The sequence below is a fragment of the Ixodes scapularis genome, unplaced genomic scaffold (assembly GCF_016920785.2).
Source record: "Ixodes scapularis isolate PalLabHiFi unplaced genomic scaffold, ASM1692078v2 PGA_scaffold9__187_contigs__length_104089568, whole genome shotgun sequence".
Taxonomy (NCBI): domain Eukaryota; kingdom Metazoa; phylum Arthropoda; class Arachnida; order Ixodida; family Ixodidae; genus Ixodes; species Ixodes scapularis.
The window spans coordinates 62,703,511-62,722,635 of NW_024609884.1; the positions used below are offsets into that span (position 1 = coordinate 62,703,511).

The following is a 19,125-nucleotide window of genomic DNA, read 5'->3' on the forward strand; positions in this document are numbered from 1 at the left end:
GTGCAAGCACCCAGTCTGTCCTGGGCATCGGGTACACCGGAACCTTGGTTTTGGCATTCAGTGGACGGCAGTCCACTGCCAGCCGGTACACTCCAGACTTTTTTGCGACCAGGACTGGGGCACAGGACCACTGACTGGAGCTTGGTTGGATCAAGTCCTGGTGCAGCAAATCTTCCAGGCAGGCATCCATAATCTGTCTTTTGTGGGAGTTGACTGGGCGAAGCTATATAATACAAATTTAAAAATACTCTCGAATGTTTATCCATATACACGACAAGATAGGCTTCTTCCGTATCATTAAAAGAAGCAAATGAAATAAGGCACGCAAGCTTGTTTAGAATGTCCAGAGTCTTCAAATAAAATAGTCAAGTCCAGTTCAAAGATCCGATCGAGGTAATGCGTGTGTCCTCCCTCCATGATATTTTAGTTTCTTTGATGAACAGTCTCTCCTTTCCTAATGTTCAAAATATGATGAGTGAGAAAGCTAGATTACTCCAAAATAAGTGTGCTAGCTCAGAAACTACACAACTCCGAAAAACTCATAATTTCACTCTCGATAATACAAAGTCATAAAACTCCAAAAGTATAAATGAAAAGTAAACTGAGAAATATCAATACCCCAAATACAGAGTCCATAAACGCAGAACTCCAATTATAATTTATTTCCAATTACAAATACTTATCAACACCTACCTACTGAAACAAGAATCATTAAAGGGGGATGGTGCAATGATTTCCGAACTTCAGTCAAAAATTTGTGGAAGTTGCCCTCTGACACTTCTGAAGTAAAGAACGGAAAACGGATTGGCATTTCTGGCACCCTTCAACTCACTCCCAGCCTTGAGGGTCACACCTGGTCCCCCTCCTAGTGACGTAACTCGGGGTGCCATGTAGCTTCCCGTGTGCTCTCTCGGAGGACGCATCCTCTCCCTCTCTCTGCTGACATTAGCGGGCATTATGCTGCAGCTTAGAGCCGAGCGAGGTCACATAATCTTTTTGCCGTTGTTCCCTCCCACTGGCGGCTGCAGGTGGGGGAAAAAGCTTGACTTTCGCTTTGCGATTATACAGTGGAATCGCTACATTTTTTAATTGAGGAGATGTTTTCTTTATCCTCCGGGACACAATAAACAAAATTAAAATGACGAGATGCAAATAATTTCGTTGCACCCCCCTTTAAGAATACATCTTCGGCTAAGCTCAAGATTCCTTCTACTGATGCGCTCGAAAAAACGGCAGTGTTGTGCTTCAGCAAGAGCTGGTGAATTCCCCTCTCTCTTTTTTGTTCTCCCTGCTTCTTAAGTTCCAAGCTGACAATGGGTGCTGTGCCTCCCCGTGCCGGCAACCTCCGGGTCTAGATTCGGTCTATACACAATTCTAGAAGGTTCAGCTAACGAATCTTATTGTGTTCGCTGGGCGAAGGACATTCCCAAATGTAGAGCATGACTGCCGTGCTCAGCGACAAAGTTTGCTATACTGTCATATTGTTTAGTTGTTTTTCGGGTTGCCCCTCTGCCTCTGTCGCAATAGACGCTTGCTCAGGTTAGAATTAAAATGCGGCTGTTTAAACGGTGTTGTACACATTACTCCTCAAAAATAACAAAATATTGTTACTCGTTACTTGGCTTTAAAAAGAACTAAGTATGTTACTCGTTCCTTTTCTCAAAACACTTTCAGCCTTTCCACTCGGGTGAAGAAGGAAGAGCAGCGAAGCTAAACTATGGTCAGACGACCTCAAGGATGACGTCTAGGACGACCTCAAGGACAATGTCTAGGACGACCTCAAGGACGACTTCTAAGACGACCTCGAAGACGATGCCTAGAGGACGACCTCAAGGACGACATTAAGGACAACCTCGGGGACGACATCAAGGACGACGCCTAGGACGACGTCTAGGACAACCTCAAGGACGATTTCTAGAATGACTTTGAAGACATTTAGGCTGACCTCAAGGACGACTTCTGGGACGACCTCGAGGACGACGTCTAGGACGACTTTAAGAATGACTTCTAGAATGACCTCGAAGACAACCTCTCGGACGACCTCAAGGACGACATCTAGGACGACGCCAAGGACAAGTTTTAGGACGACCTCGAGGACAACCTCAAGGGCGACCTCGAAGATGACCTCAAGGACAACTTCTAGGACGACCTCGAAGATGACATCTAGGACGACGCCTAGAGAAATTCAGCCTTTCCACTCTCGTGAAAACCAGGGTGGAAAGGCTGGAACGGTTGTCACAATCTATGAGCAAGGCCGGCAAGCCAATTGTCTGGTTGCCGCCGTCGCTCATAGATGGTGGTAACTTGTCCTTAGTTTTGTGTCGACATTTCTTTGTGGGGGACACGATCTTGGGAAAACAAGCCCTTAACAGCTCCGCTGTAAAAATTAACTAAATAGGATAATCGTTACCGAAAGAAATAACTATGTAGAAGTAACTCATTACTAGTAACGCATTACATACATGTCTGGTCAGAGGTGACTGCTTTCTTTGTCCCACAAAATGGAATGCTGTGATCCTTTTTCTGTATAAACAAGTTCCTGATATCCACTGCTATTTTTTCTGACCCAAGTTAGCCAGCAATTATATTATAAAAATAAAAAGTAACAGGCAAAATCTTCTCAGTCGTTTGTGTGGGAAGACACCGATGGAGAAGAAATTTAGAGCAAGCAAGAGTGAGGTTCGCTACAAACTTTCGGAAACAACAAATGTATACGGCTGCAAGTGGACTGGGCGGTTTCTGACGCGCCTTTCCCTGGGTGTCAGACGGTGAGACAGTCAATTATGACCTGAGGGTCAGTTGCATTGACAACTTGGCACGAACATGGTTTTGCGGAACTGCACTGTCCAAATGCAGACGCCCCGCTTTCAATCCCCAACCCCTCACCCAAACCTCCTTGAAAGGTCATGTTCACCACTGCTCATGGCTGGCTTTTCTGTGAACTGCCTTGACAACATGTGGTACTTTAGTAAGGCTATAGTCGGTGACAGGTTAAGACTTAAACTGGAAGCTCCTCCCAGCAATTTCCGCTTTAGCAGAAAGGAGGCGACCTCCACTCCAGCGTTCACTTTGCAAAAATGAAAGAAGGTAGGATGGAACTTCTACTTCTCTCTTAACCTGTCACCGACTATAGAGAGCTGCTCCCTCGAGGCCACCACATGCACATCCTTTGGTGCATCAGCTATGCGGCACTCGGTGTGGCTTTTGCAAAGGCAGCCTAAACCCCCACATCCTCAGCACATGGGGCGCATGGGGTCCAACCTCCCTATCAATGTCCGCACGGCCCCGGGCACACGCCGCGCACTGCGGCAATATCTCAACGGAGAAGCGGATGTAGACGTAAGGGTACACAAAAATGAAAGGGCCAGAAAGGAACTTGAGAACTTGTTTTTGGGGTCATTTCACCAACTTTCTACTTGGCACTGGAGTCTGGGCTTCATCACTACTGACCTTTCTTACACTGTGACCCCCACCCAGGGTTAGGAGTCGCGGTCGCTGAAGCAAAAGTGGGGCTTGGCTTTTTTAATTTTCCTTCCATATGTTTCTTCTATGGAACAAGGGGCAAGACATCTCCCTTTTTTCATGTTTTGATAGCTAATTTCAATATTTCTTTTAATTGCTTTCGGTTGTTTTTTCACTTGTTAGCAAACCAAAGGTCACACTCCTTACTTGCTTGAGAGAGGGGCAGTCTGGCTTAGAGGTGGCAACTGCCTCTTTTGCACCCCCCTGCCGACGCCTGCCTATGTCCGTAACCACTCAACGACCTTGAAATACTAAATGGAAACCGGTGCCAGGGATCGATCGAACCACGGTCATTGGCGTGCAACCCAAGTGCTCTGCTGACCGAGCCATGGACCCAGCATGCAGGAATGGGAGGTGCAGAAGCAGGTGGTGCAGAAAGAGCGTGCAGAACGAGGAGTGAAAAGGGCAGAAAAGTGCACTTCCCCTCTCCTCGTGACCCAGAAAATTCAGGGCAAAGGCTTTGTATCCGAGTGGTGCTGAAGGGGAGCGCACGCAGCGTCCTAAAGAGACAATGGTGCAATGTAATGTGTCCATATAAAACCCTACCCTAGGCACCACCCAAACTAAGAGCACCACCTACCCTATAAAGCTACACGTTTGGCAAAATTACCAAACATGCAGACAATTTTTACAGCGAAGCTGTTATGTGCTAGGATCTGTAACAAAAAGCGTCCATGGACGTTAACAAAAAAAAACTCCCGTTTAAACGGCACTCCTTTGTTCCGATTGGTCGTGGCAAGTATAAATAAATAGAAACGTTCAGCCTTTCCACTCTCGTGAAGAAGGAAGATCAGCAGAGCTGTACTCAATACATTGTGTGCTTCTTCTTCGTCATCGTCTGTCTTTCGCACTGTCTTCTACGATGAATTCCCACCAACGCGCCCAACTATCCATTCTTCTATTATAGCTGGAAAGGTTGCCGCCATCTATGAGCGACGGCGGAAACCACACTGGTTGTGTGCTTGCCGCCGTCGCTTATAGATGGCGGTAGCTGTCCAGGTAGGTTTGTGCCGACATACACGGACACGATCCTGGGGAGCCTAGCCCTTAACAGCTCCGCTCTAAAAGAGGGGGAAACCCGCCTCTTTTACAGCTTTCCTTGGCATTATTAGATAGTCAGGTCCTGACCCCTTATTATCATCTACGGTCACAGACTTATCTCAGCTAAGAGTGTGCTGTGACGAAGCTGAGGGCAGAATGCGCTCCATCTAACCTTCTTTTCTTTCGCTTCTGCAATGCTGTTAAAGAGACTTAGGCTCAATCGGGAAAAACTGTCAAGGTATTCCTTGAAAAATGGGGTTTAGAACTTACAACGTCATGTATTGAAAGAGCTCATCACATTTATGAATGTATGTGTCTTTATTCAATCAATATAGCTATTCGCTGTAACGTCGCTGTAAAACCTAAAATAGCAACCAACCAATGGCTGCATTCCTTTGTCTTTTGATGTAGCCACTTCCTAGCGACGTTATCAGTTGCCCTTTGGACTCACCATGGGTAGGCCGCGTGATGTTCGCTCTGAAGAGGAAAGCGCACCTAGGAGGGATCGTCAGTGCACTCAACAGCGCGAATGTGTGTGAAAGTGTCGAGAAGCCAAACGCGCAGCGGCCCAACGTGGTGCGGTGGATGGTGTGGGTCCATCGGCTTCTTTTGATCCTCCACTCACCGACGAAGAACGTGCCTGTCTAGAGCGTCAGCGGCAACAGAAACGGGAGTGTGAACGTCGTCGTCGGGCGAAAATGAGCAACGAAGATCGGGCCGCTGATGCCAAGCGGAAACTAGTAGCTTTTGTCGTAGAGATAACAGCTTTGCTGGTCCTCCATCTTCACATGAAGTGGATGGGCTCTACAATTTTTTTTTTTGTCCCATTGTTGTGGTGATGAGACTTGCAACAGTACCTTGCAACCAGTTGTTAGCAGGCAGGAGAGTCATTAAATAAGCTATGAGTAGAGAATCGACGTCTCATTCCCCAAATGTCTCGCGGGCAGTGGCGTAGCCAAGATTTAATTTGGGGGGGGTTCAATAACATTACCTACCTACCTACCTTACCCTACCCCCTACTACCCCCCCCCCCCCCCCCCCTCAATGACGAAGTAAGGTGAACTCGGCGGTACGGACGATCACGAAAAGATTACGGAGGCGCTGTTAAGATAAAATGGGTAAAGCTGTATTATCATTTTTCAAAACGGAGCAGACTTCATTCGCAGGAATACGGGCGTGGTGGCTCACTGTTCTACTGTCGTCGTAGTTGCGGCCTCCCAACTTTAAAAGCTTCCTTACAGCACACAACTCGCCCCGCTTTTTGAGGTACCACTGCATTACCAACGTGTGCCGGCCAGACAAAACAAAAGGATAGCTATACTGTCACAAGGAATTAAACACCAACGCAAAAAGAAAAAAATCTCGACACTGAAAAATCAGAGCAAGTGTCCACGCACAAATACTACGCAATATTCCAAGCCGCCATTAAAATGGCTGAGACAGCGGAAGTTGGAAGTCAGATGCCGCAAGTAACAAGTCGGCAACGTCACTGCTCTAACATTTCCGCTGAAAGCACGGAAGAGCATTTTAAGCGCTCTGTGTTCCTTCCTTTCATGGATTACCTGATTACACAGTTAGATGGGAGATTTAAAAAGTGCCGGCGTACATTGCAATTACTTTCGTCGCTTCTGCCTGCAAAGATCTTGGAAAGCGAGGAGCTCCCGGCGCTGAACAGTTTTTGGAGCTCTATTCAGGCCTGGTTTCAGTTCCTGAACGCCACTGAGAGCTGCTCATATGGGCTGCCAAATGCAAGAGGGAGAAACATGAAACGCCCGTCATGTCTGCGCTGCAAGCGGTCGACCTCTGTCCGGAATACCTATTCCAAAACGTCCATCGTCTCCTCAAGGTCTTAGCGATTCTGCTCGTAACAACGGCGGAAGCTGAGCGCTCGTTCCCTTCTCACTACAACGGCTAAAAACATACCCGAGAGCGTCCACTTCAAATGAGCCACTGCTCTGTCTAGAGCTTTTGAATGTTCACCGCGACATTGAAGTTCAAGCGGAGGACGTCCTAAATATTCTTTGCCATGAACGCAGGCGGCTGCATCTTAATGTGTAGGCGCTTGGCATAAATAAGAGGATCAAGAGAGCCTGAAAATTGCTTTTTGAAATAACTAGTCACAGTTACTTTTTATTTGTGGTAATTACTAGTCGAAAGCACGTAATTTTGAGTAGTACTCAAGGTGTGCGCGAGCGCAGCGCCACCCGTTGCTTACAGTGCAGTTCTTTATATTACTTATATCACTGACATCTTTTTATATTATGACCATGTGTTTGTTTCATTACGTAACTTTCGTTTGATTGAACTGTGCATTTTAGTGAAGATAGTTTGTTATACTTCGCCTTAAAATTGCCATCCTTCATTCAACCCACAAATGTTTCGAAATATCCGTTCTCTATATATATGAGATCAAGTTCCGCATCCCATCAAATAAACATGAATGAAGAAATATTGCCTATTTTATTTATTTGAGCATTTTCTACCCCACAAACACTTTTCCCACGTGCTCAACTTCGGGTACATAAAACGCGCGTATGGTAAAATATACGAGTCAGCCATTCATAGTAAGCAGGAACATTATTGCACTGCGTCCGACTCAAACGGTTTTTGACAATAAAAAAAAACATAGATGCCAATAACTATATGAGGAGGGTGGGATTGGGGGCTGTGTGGTATTTATAGAGGTCAGCCATTTCAAAGTTGCTGCGAGTCACTCGCTGTAGATGAGAAATTTAGTCAGTGCAGTACAACCGCTAGCCTGGGGTCTTTAACGTGCACCACGCAGTAGTAATACATGACCGCATGCCGGTACGATGCTCATCCAGATCGAAACGGGCGGGGGTGGGGATTGAACCCAGGATCTTTGGGTTCTGCAGCGTGAGCTTTCGCCCCACGTGCTCCGAACTGGTGTGCGCTAGCCCACTCAGCCACCAATCGCCCCAACTTCTCCTGAAAGCATATAAGTTAGAGATAGTCCGCGCTCCCCCTTCTCTCCATGCCCCCATGCAAAACTGTCTCCCGGGGGAGGGTAGGGAAGGGGGACCCCCAAACCCCCCCTCTGCCTACGCCACTGCTCGCGGGTGGCACCATTTTGTGTCCGGTGCAAAGTGGGCACCACTTACGACTGTTACAATCCGAAAATGCAACTTCCCGAGGTTTAGGCACAGTGTTGGGAAGCCCTAACAGTATCGCTTCGCTCCGTCATAAACTGTTTTCGACATTTCGGGAGGACGGAAAAGTGTTTCCTACGATATCAGATAAGGCTTTCAATAACTGGCAAGAATGATGTTAAAGAGCACTGAGCACAGGCAGTGCTCACTGCCCTCCCCTCCTCCTCGCCCGAAAAGATAAGCTTTTGGAGCTTAATGAGCGAGAGTGGTGCAGGCGGCACCCACCTGTCGTTATCCTCTCTGCTCCCCTTGTCCTCTCCATTGCCCATCTCCTGGGCCAATCTCCTGCTGGGCTCTTGAAGCTCCTAGAAAGGAATGCACTATCAGGCACCCCAGACATAAGGACGCTGAAAAAGTACACAACTACAAAGTAACTGAGAGGTTTTGTACTTCGTGCAAGGTAGTAAACACACCGGGCTCAATGTGCTCCGAGTAAAATACTAGAGTTGAATCCTTCTACAACGAAACTGACAGGGCACGAGAAACACTGCGTCGCTGCAGAAACTTCATAGTCACAATCCTTTCTAGACCCTTCTTTTAGGAATGAAACAGATGAATATTTCACACTGCATGTCACTACAGTAGAACCCCGATTATACGACTTTCAGGGGACCACGCTAAAACGTCGCATAATCTGCGAGTCGTACAATTTTAATAACCTGAAAACAATGACAAGTCTTCGGTGCTCAACCCTGCAGAACAAAAATATGCAGAACTTCTAAAATTACTTCTAAGCTAATAAGTCCTGTAATAAGTAAAAACGAAACCAAAGTAGGGTGCAGTAGAGGCACTCGTAAGATTTCTTTCAACTTATTTATTTTCAAAAAGTGATTAGTAATATCCTTTCGGAAGGGGGGGGGGGAGGGGGGAGGAAGGGGGGGGGGGCACAATTTTTTGAAGCAAGTGAGCCATGCCGTCGTGGAAGAATGTGAATTGTCTAATGCCATCAAAACAAGATGTTTACAGGTATGTCAGCACATGCACGCCTTCATTCGAAGTATCGGCATCGAATAGAGTTCCCTTTTTAAAGGGACCATGAAACGATTTTGAAATCGAATTTCATCCACCGCACGTCGTAAAAGGTGGGAAAAGAAACATAAAAACACAAAAATAGAGAGCCAAAAAAAATTCCTCGCTATAGAACTTTCAAAAAGAAAACCGGACTCTTTTGCACCTTTTTTCCTTCGAAAGCTCTCTGCCTTTTCACAACTATGCATTTACGGAACCGCAGCACGTCAGCCGAATCCATGTCACCTATTGGGTAAGAGCCTACCTCACCAGCACCGCGATCATAAACAATAAACAGCCGGCAAATGTTTTCTAAAAGGTTTGTTAAGAATATTCAGATCCACATTTTGTAGCGTAATCCAGGGGTGGAAGCAAGCTTCATCCTTTTGGAGCAGGTCTGGGAGCAGCAAAGGTGCCCGTTTGGAGCAGCTTTGGAGCAGTAAAAGTTCAGCTTTGGAGCAGCTTTGGAGCAGCAACAAAAATCGAGTCTCGTAGCAGTATAAGCATATCTTGGAGCTGGTAACCTGAGTCAAACTCGGTGCTATAAGCACAGGTCTGTTTTTTGAAATATAAAAAGAAATATAAATAAAAAAGCATCTCCATGTGACGTTCCAGGACCATTTCCAAACGTGACCTTTCCTTAATTCTATTCCAGCCCATAGCAAAAAAATATTTGAAGGGCTGCCATTGAGAACGGTCCTGGTGGTAACGGGTTGGTCCTCTCATGGATTTACAATAGTAGGCACAGGCAACTAAAGAGGAACAACTTAAGCCTCATGAAAACAAAACATTTTCACTATTTAACAACCTAAATCGCATGTTCCATAAGTTAAAAACAAAACCATTTCAAGCTGCAGTAGTATGGTATGAAATAAAGTCCAATACTGACTACAGTTCATTATTAGGAAATACAAATGTTTCAAGTCCCTGTTTAGCAACCAAAGTATTCCAATACTCAACAGAGTATGAATCTACTCCATCTCATAAAAGTACAAATGCCAAATATTGAAAACTTCATGCTACTACCTATACACATACGCACTTAATTAACCCTAACTAAAACAGGCATCACTGACTAAAAAAGAACAAGAAAGCTTGTCTAGGAGTTTAATAAAAGAATTGACTGACAAAACTAGCAAGTAAGACCATAAAACGGAAGGTTTTTCTTAAGTCAATGCGGAGCGCAAGTTTGTCTGCTTCTTGCACAGGGGTCGCGTGACGTCAAAACGCCGAGCTCTTATTGCCTGATTAAAAAAGTAAGTGGGTATACCTCAGGGCACCTAGCATTGAGGTCTACCCACTATCATTTCAATCAAAACCAATCAGAGCTTGGCATCGTTCTGAAGTCACCGCATCTCTTGTGCGTGCGTGCGTGTCGGGGGGGGGGGGGGGGGGGGGGGGGTGGGGCACTACAAACTATGTGAAACGGGAACTCTTCAACTTCAGTTTCCCAACTTTTCCCTCCCCATAGTCTAGGGTTTTCAACACCATGATTAACTATCACCAGCTCGCCTGCGCACTCAATGTCTTTTTGTTACTGATACATATCGCAGACATGGCAACCTCGCGTCTGCAATAAGTATGTGGGAATTCGCTATGAACTGACAAGTCATGGGTACGGCAGCAGAACGCGGACGCAGCGCATTCGCGCTTCACAGTGCGATATAGACGCAAGAACCCGACCCCTTCAAACGCGGGTGTCACGGGAACCAATATCGCGTGCAAAAATCAAAAAAAAAAAAAAAAAAATGCGTGAACGACTTAGGAATTTGCATGTCATGTCACCCTGCATAGTACGGATGCTGCAGATTCGCTTGCCACGCACGGCGCCATAAGCATGAGGGAACCCGCGCGAGCACGCTTGTCGTGGACCGATACAGCAAGCCACGCGATAAATGCAATATAAAAAAAAAGGGATGTGTGATTATTTGGGGGCGGGCGTTTGTAGGAGACGTTACCACGATTTAATGCCTGTGGGTGTGGTATTTCAAATACACTCGGTCATGCTCAATGCCACTGAGAAAAAAAAAAAAAAAAAGATGAACATGATGAAAAACGGTTTTAGGTAAGCAGGGACGAAGAATGGGTAAAAAATACAACAGGACAACGGCTGACTCGCAACTGAAGTCAATGACTTCAGAGTTCTGATGAGTACTCTGACAAAGCGACCTGCGCATGCGCCATATTCAAAAGTCAGACTTACACGCCGTTGACACGACCACATCGGTATGGTGGCTTCATAACAATAGGGCCTTTTAGCAAACCGTTACCGCGTACCGTGCACTATTGGAGCCTTTGAAGCATGCTTTTAAGCGCGCGCCCCGCAGTCGCTGTATCACTTGGGCGCGTGCTTAAAGGAATGCTTCAAAGGCTCCGTAGTGCGCGGTAACGGTTTGCTAAAAGGCTCTGTTGGTTCAGAATTACCTAAACGAACACAACACGGTAAACCACTGTGGCCAATAAAGAAGAATACTCCAATAAATATAACCTTAAAAAAAAAAAGAAACTTGTCTGGATAGTTTTGGCGCAACATGTGCGCCAGGGAGCAGGATGGCGCAGCGAAAGTGGATTGGCACACAATGGCGCAATTGGTGCAGCGCTTCCACCCCTGATAATTAGAGATGTGACGAAAATTGCCGAATTCGATAATGCTCAGTCAGAGCCAAGCGCCATCTACAGTGTAGACCGCATATAACGTATGTCTCGGGAGTCGCGAAAATCCGCACTATAAGCGGTACCGCGCTATAACCAAAACATCAATTTTTCAGGCCAAAATGCATGCCATGAAACAACTTACCTTTGTAAAAGAATTTATTTTTATGTTAGATGAAAAATAAAGCTTAGTTTGAGGAAAGTCTTTATTTCACCAGACTAGTACAGTTCTGTCTCTAGTGTGTCACACATTTTGAAAGAAATGAGCGGCTTTTGCCTGGCGCAGCCTTTTAACGGCGTCGCGAGCGTTCAGGATTGCTAACCCTAATCACTTTTCTCCGGAGATGAAAACGAGTGAAAATTTGCATCCTTCATACGTACGCGCCAGTAATACCTTGAACTTGAGCACACGCATGAAATGCACCAAATAAGAAATCCGGGCGATGTTCGAGGACACAAATGCTTAGAAATCACCACTGTAGTCGAAGTAAACAAACACGACGACACGGGCGTTTCGGCCGTCTTGAGAGCGCCGCCACGACATTGCCGCACGAGTAAGTGGATCTTCCCTTCTAGTACTACGTGCTGGGTTATCACAGCGACACACAACGAAAATTCACAATCAAGGATAGCGCTTTTACGCAGAACGATGAGATGAACGCCGTCTACGACGACGATCACAACCGACGCCATGTTTACGGATAGAAGCAGCCGGCCCGCGACCGGAGAGGAGGAGGAGGAGGAGAAGCATTGTAAGAGAGGTTGGGGGGGAAAGGAGAAAGCATGCAACGCGCGCGAACACTTCTCCTCGACCTGCGATTGGTCTGTCGTTGCGGTTGTTTGTTTCTTTGTTTCCAACGCAGCGGAGGGACGCACGCACGTGAACGACACGTGCGTGCGTCCCTCCGTCGCTAAGGCAACGGAAGCCTCTCTCTTCGCTTCTCCCCGCTTTTTCGAGCAACATCCTTGCCCCGCTAGTGCAGCGCGCGGCTCGCGCCGTCAGCGCCGTTATCTACTGTCGCACAGGGAAGCGAGCTCGCTGCTCCGGTCGTCGGCGCGGTCGGCGGGCTGTGCCAAAAACCGCACTATAACCGGTATTTCCCTTCGCGCGCCTGCATTCTAAGCGGTATGTAATTACATGGAGTTCTATGGGAGGTGAACCGGTGGTTTAAAAAAACCACGTTATACCCGGTCCTGCACTATAAGCGGTTACGTTGTAAGTGGTCTATACTGTATCGTGTCGAAAGCGAAGCAAGAGAAAGACCTTACTGCGCTTACGCAGTCCATCCCCGAGCGTCGTCTGCTGAACAGGTTTGCCCTTGGTCGCACTTTCTTCGCGGAGCTGCTGGAGCAGACTTTCGTTTTCTGGTTGCTCGAGTAGTGTTTACGTTGTTTGTGATCGATCGCTGGATGACTATACCAAAAGGCTGCAGTGTACCGTACCGAAGTGCCCGAATTACAGTTTCGGCAGTCCGGTGGTTAAAAAGAAACAGTTGCAGTTTCACCGCTTGCCACTCGATGAACCACGTTGTCACAGAATTCGACTATTTTTCTCTATTTTGGAGTTTTCGTGAGTTGTCGGTCGCCCCTTGCCCCGCCGGTTGAGCGGGAGAGCTGGGATTATCGGCTTGTGCTGTTTCGCGGCCCCCGCTAATTGGGAACCGCGGGAGAGGTCACCTCTCGAGGAGGGTGCAGCGGAATGTTTTGTCCCCAACTCCGGCAATTTGTTTTCTTTTTTTTTAGTTGTGGCTGTTTTGACAAGGAAAGAAATGGGAAAGTGAGGACCTCAGCTTGGTTTCGAGCCGAGTCAAGTCAGTGTATGCCGAAACTGGACCTGTGGATGCGACGCGAAAGTTGGGAGTGACAGTGGGTGCGGCGGAAAGCGGAACACGGGAAGAGCTCGGAGCGGCTCTGCAGGCCCCCAAGTGTGTGTGCTCGTGGATGAGTGTGGTGCCGAGGAGCATCGCACAGAGCATCCAAGCACACACAGACTTCCCCGTTTCGACCAGCGTCGGAACGGGCCCGCGTCACCCACAACCGCAACATATCTAATTGAATTTTGCTCAGCTATGATGTATCCATGGCTATTGCGGCGATGAGAGGTGCCGATTCAGAAAAAACGTTGGTGATATCAGCGCCATCAGTGCAGTAAAACCTACCAGCGCACCCCCAACTTGCCGCCGCTAACGCTTCATTCTCCTACTGCCGAGAGAACTTCCGGTTCCTGTGCCAGAGTACATCACGACCGTCAAAATTACGCCGCAGCTTGTTTTGCGGCCAGTTGGAGAGGAAGAAATAGTTGATATTTCATTAATTTTTTGTGTAGAAGTTAATAAACCGAAACGAAAACGAATGCCTGTGCGGCATTCAGTGAACATTGAAGGTTTAATGTAAAAGTTATTTGGCAAAAGTGAAAAGGTAATTTCATGGTCCCTTTAACGACTTCTAAGAAGTGACACTGCATTGCAGACGGTGACGATGTCGTCTGACGTGGTCCACAAGTCCGGACGAGTTCACGTGGGCACGGCACGCCATTATTCGAGATTATGTAAACTTCTGCCGTGCATACAAAAATCATAAGCAGAGAATATGCTGAGACTCGATCCCTTTTCTGCTCTCCAAAAGCATGGTACGAGTCCACGAGCACGACAACACGGATCAACCGATCGCGGCACCAGAGCACGTTGTCACGAGGCGAGGGGTCCAGAAAAGTCAAGGAAGACGCAACTGGAAGGAGCCGAGGGGCAAAAACAACTAATCCAAAGCAACACTACTGGACATGGAAAACAACTAAATTTAAGCTGCAACGAAAGATGAAAAAAATTATCATTGGGGGAGAAGTGCCCGAGACTCGGCGACAAAGCAGGACGAGGTCGCTGTTCAAAAGTAAAGTCGACAGGGACAACATCAAATCCTACCGCCCCAAAATGGACTCGAGTGGTGCATCCACTGCAGGGACCACCCACCTTGACCACCACAAAGTCGTAGTGCTGGTAGCCCCTGAAGCTCTCGGCCACATTGGTCATGGTCGAGGAGGTCTTCTCCCAGAAGGCCAGCAAGGCGCCTTGGTACGTGGCCAGCACGTGCGAGAACATGTTGCAACGTGACGCTGCCAGCAGGTCCACCTTCTGCAGCGTGTCCAGCTTCAGCTTCTCAAACTGCATCTTGGTGCGCTTCACGTGACCCTGCACCTGAAACATGGCGTGTACAGCTAAGTCAGCCCTCCCAAAAACAGCTGCTTCAAGTGCCTCGATAGGACACGCCACCAAATCAACAATTCCCGAAGAAAGAAAACATTTTGAGTGCAATATTTATGTTGCGAGACTCGTTTGAGAGATTCCAAAACAGGTGCTACCTATTTCAGGGTCGCAATCATGATATAGAGACACGTTTCACAGTTGCTCCTAAATGAGGATGAGTTCCACAACGTAAATATTGCGCTAAAAACTTTTCTTTCTTGGGGGCAAAATTAGAACGGCTAGAGTCAAAATGGCCACTTAGAATGGATTTCGCACAAATTACGTCTTTTCCACATCTAGGCTGTCAAGAACCTCTCCAACACCCGTCCAATTTAACAGGGAAATATCGAGTGTCTACCAAAATAATGCATTCAAATTCATTGACTTTTACAAGGTTTTCCCTTATTATTTTATAAAATAATTTCCTGATCGGCTCCTAAGGAGACACATTTGAAGTGCAGTTTTTACGTGAAAAGTCTAGTGTATCTGACGACTAACAGTGCAGTGGCCAAGCACTGTATCAGCTTACCTTGTCATTATGATATTTTTTGCTAAATAAATGTCCCATGTTAAATAAATTACTAGGTAAACTTATAAGCCCTTAAGAAGTGGCTATATATATATATTTATTTATATATATATATATTTTTTTTTTTTGTGATTGCATTAGTACTTTACACCCCCCCCCCCCCCCAAAATATTTTCTGGCTACGCCACCGCGACTGGGGGTATGCTTATAACAGCATGCTGCCAAGGAACTGCTGTAACTTTAAACTCCCCTTATTAAGGGCCTATAAATTTACCTAGTATATATACTGTGATCGACTTAATTTTCGCAAAGACACAATTTACACGAGTTTCGCAAATTGCCTACAATTCGCAAAAAATAGGTCCCGCGAACAATTCCGCCAAAATGTAAGCACATTGGAATCTATATTAAGATCCCACCGCGTCGCGAAAATTAGAATCCGCGAATTATTCCAAAACTTCAGCTTTGACGTAAATCGCAAACTTTTGAGCCCGTGAAAAATATGACGTTTACAGTATATATATATATATATATATATATATATATGTTGTAGTAACGTGTATTCCAAAAGCTATCTACCACCCATGTCCTATCTCTTCTACTCGTCCTCCTCTTCTTTTCTCTGCCCCTCTTGATCTTAATCTTCCATTTCAATATATATACATACATGTATACACGATTAAGACAAACACTTGCCTTTACTTTAAACTATAATCCCTACATAGGAAAGTGCACAGGAGACTCCAAGAACTCAATGGCAAAGGAAACATTTTAATACATTACTAATAAGAACAGAAAAAGTTATGATGGACAACAATTGTAATATAACCAAAAATAAAAGGATCCGATGTATAAAGCAAATTTGAAAGTGCAAGTGAATAACTCTCCTTGATCTTCTCACTGCAGGCACGTTCGTACAGCAAATGAACATACTGAAAAAGTGAGCTTCATCTAATATTCTTTGCGAATAATTTGAAGAATTACATTTACACGTGCTCTCCTACAAGTGAAGCACCAGTTTTAACAAAAAGGACGAGGATGTCTCTCCCGAAGGGGCTGGCTCTTCTGGATACAATGATGGGGAGCTTGAAGTGGTAATGGTTGCTGATGTTTCTTTTTTTTTTCTATAAAGTTGTCAATTGACTTGCTTACTTCATTTTCACAACAGGCACAGCGCACCGATGCACAGGAAACACATACTCACAATTATTTGTCAATCACAATGATTAAACAATGTGAAACTCAGTTCACGCACTCAAATGCATGGAGATGTTATTTCTATGGAGCTCCCCACGGTCATCGCTATGCAATCTACTCTCGTAGAAACGAGGTGACCAGAGCCTAACCCTCTCTGTCCCTCCCTCCCTCCCACCCCTCCTCCTCCTCTTCTTCTTCTTCCTCTTCCTCCTCCTCCTCCTCCTCTAATCTCCTCTCCTCTCCCCTCCCCTCCCCTCTCCTCCCAAACACAACTGCTGCAGAATGTGTGCGAGTTGTCACTTTTTATTCTCTGTATTTTTTGCAAGAAAGGCCCCCTTTTTCTTCTGTCCTGAAGTTCTGCAGGAGCACCATAGTTTCGAGTTCATTTCTTTATTTATTTGCTGTATAAAAACTCTTGTTCTGTAGAGTTGTGCTGAGCTGGCCCAGTCTTTGTAACTCACCAAAAAAAGACAAAAGATAAAAAAAAAAAAAAAAAATTTTTTTTCTCATAACTTGGAAAAGGGGGCGAAGGCTACGGCTTCAGCCAGTCAATCAGAGCGTTTAAAGATGACACATGTCACCATGTAATGTCTGAACGTGCTCCTCCTGTGCAGACTTTTCACAGCTGTTTCGCACCGACTGGTTCACCGGGGCCGTAACTTACGCCTTTTGCCAATTTACGCTGGGACTGAATGGACAATTTCGAAGTGAGATAATCTGCGTCTCTGGATCCCGAGGGCAGGTTTTCAAGCCTTTCTCACTCTGTAATGCCGTGCGCAGAGTTCCCCTGCTCCCAGCGAGCTTGTGGAATTTTGGCACTAATCCGGTTCTGTTTGGGAATAACCTTTGAGCAAGCCGGACATATAACGCATTGCGTTATATTTGGCGTTTTAGTCAAAGCGTCTGTTCAGAGCTTGTGTGCTCTGGGCGCGACGCGCCAGCCGGGCAGACGAAGCAGACGAGGGTAGACGAAGCAAACCCACCACGTTTATTACCCTAGCATCAAGTGGCGTAAAGTCCCCCGCGTCTCGCGGCGCACGCTCTTATCTAGATCACGATGCGCTCCTGGCGCCATCTCTTGGTCTCCCCTACATCTCCCCCCGGAGCTCGTTACTGCACTCTAGTTACACAGTTCGAAAGAAAGCGATGTTTACAAGTCCAACCGTCTTGGTGGCTTGATGGCACGTCCATAGCGTGATCTTGTAACACCTTGCGGGGAAGATGCACGATCCAGAGAGGGTGAAGAGCAGCCCGCAGTGGGCAACTCCCCAGGCTGACCTTCTTCGGGTGGTTGTCGTGGAGGCTCTTCGGCAGCAGGAAGCTCGACAGACTCCCTCGCAGTAACGGTCGGCGAGAAGGGCACCAGGTGCCGGCGGTTTCGCTGTAGGATTCCCTTGGGAGTCTCTACGACGTACGACCGTGGTCGTTGGGCAGCGCTCAGGACGCGTGCTTGACAGCTGGCATCCGTGACCCAGACGCTGTCACCTGGCTTGAGAGGATTAAGAGAGCGAGCGTTGTGCCGGCGATTGAAGTCTCTCGCCTGCCTGACCTTATTCCTGGAGTCTTGAGCCCGGAACCTCTCGTGGCTTGGTTGAACTGGTGCGAGTCGCTGCGGCAGAGCAGGAAGACGCGTCTGTAACCGCCGACCCATCAGCAACATGGCAGGAGAGACTCCCGCGACGCCCGGAGTGTCCCGGTAGCTGAGAAGCGCTAGGTATGGGTCTTCGGACTTGTACAAAAGATCCTTTACCGTGCGCACCATGCGCTCTACTGCGCCATTACTCTGCGGGTACCGAGGGCTACTGGTCTCATGCTGGAAACCGTATGACAGAGCAAAGTTTGCGAATTCCTGTGAAGCAAACTGCGGACCATTGTCTGTCCGTACAACGTCCGGTATCCCATGTCGGGAAAAGCAGCTCTTGATAGCCGCGATAACCGCTGAGGCTGACGTAGAGCTCAAGGAGACGACTTCCGGAAATCGAGAGTAATAGTCCACCATGAGAACATAATCACGGCCTTTCAGCTGAAACAAGTCAATGGCTAGGCGTTGCCATGGCCGATCTGGTGTAGGCGTTGACATCAAGGGCTCCGAGTGTACAACCCTTGTTTCCGCACACTTGTCACAGCTGGTGACCAAATGTTCGATGTGGCTGTTGCAGTTAGGCCACCAGACGCTTTCTCTGGCTCTCTCCTTACAGCAGCGAAGTCCTTGATGGCCGTCGTGCAGAAGGGCCAGGACGTTGCTACGCAGAGCAGCAGGAATAACGAGGCGGCAGTCCAGCAGAAGAAGGTCCTCCGAGACTGTCAACCTTCCTCTCTCTTTCCAATACGGCACCAAGTTGGGAGGCAGCTTCCTCTTGTCTGGCCATCCCTCTTGGCAGTAGCGGACGACGAGAGAACATTCTCCATCTTCAGCTTGTCGACGACGAACCTCTTCCAGCCTGTTAGCGAGGGGAGGTGGAAGACCTTTAAATATCTCGCTAGCGAAAATTTCGACGGAGAATACTGTAGAAGAAGACCGGACATCGCAAGGGGCACGTGACAGCGTGTCCGCCGTGGCGAGAAGTCTCCCTGGTACGTGCCGAACGTCGAATTGGTAGCGCATCAGCTTTATGCGCATTCGCTGAATTCGCGGTGGCAGCAACTCCAGCTCCTTTTTCCCCAGCAGGGCGACGAGAGGCAGGTGATCTGATTCCACGGTAAAACTAAGCCCACGCAGATACTGGTCGAACCGAAGAACAGCCCAGGTCACGGCGAGAGCTTCCTT

General features: G+C 47.2%; 1 protein-coding gene across 11 annotated transcripts in view; it reads right to left on the minus strand.

The window, feature by feature from the left end:
* The window catches only part of LOC8038525 (islet cell autoantigen 1), a 77,670-nt gene that overhangs the window by 40,347 nt on the left and 18,198 nt on the right, over positions 1-19,125 (minus strand). For all 11 annotated transcript variants that reach the window (XM_029978939.4, XM_029978932.4, XM_029978934.4 and 8 more), the window contains 2 exons: positions 14,360-14,584; positions 7,959-8,038 (listed from right to left, as the gene is read on the minus strand). In XM_029978939.4, the coding sequence (XP_029834799.2) occupies positions 7,959-8,038; positions 14,360-14,584 (305 nt within the window). The remainder of the gene's footprint in view (positions 1-7,958; positions 8,039-14,359; positions 14,585-19,125) is intronic.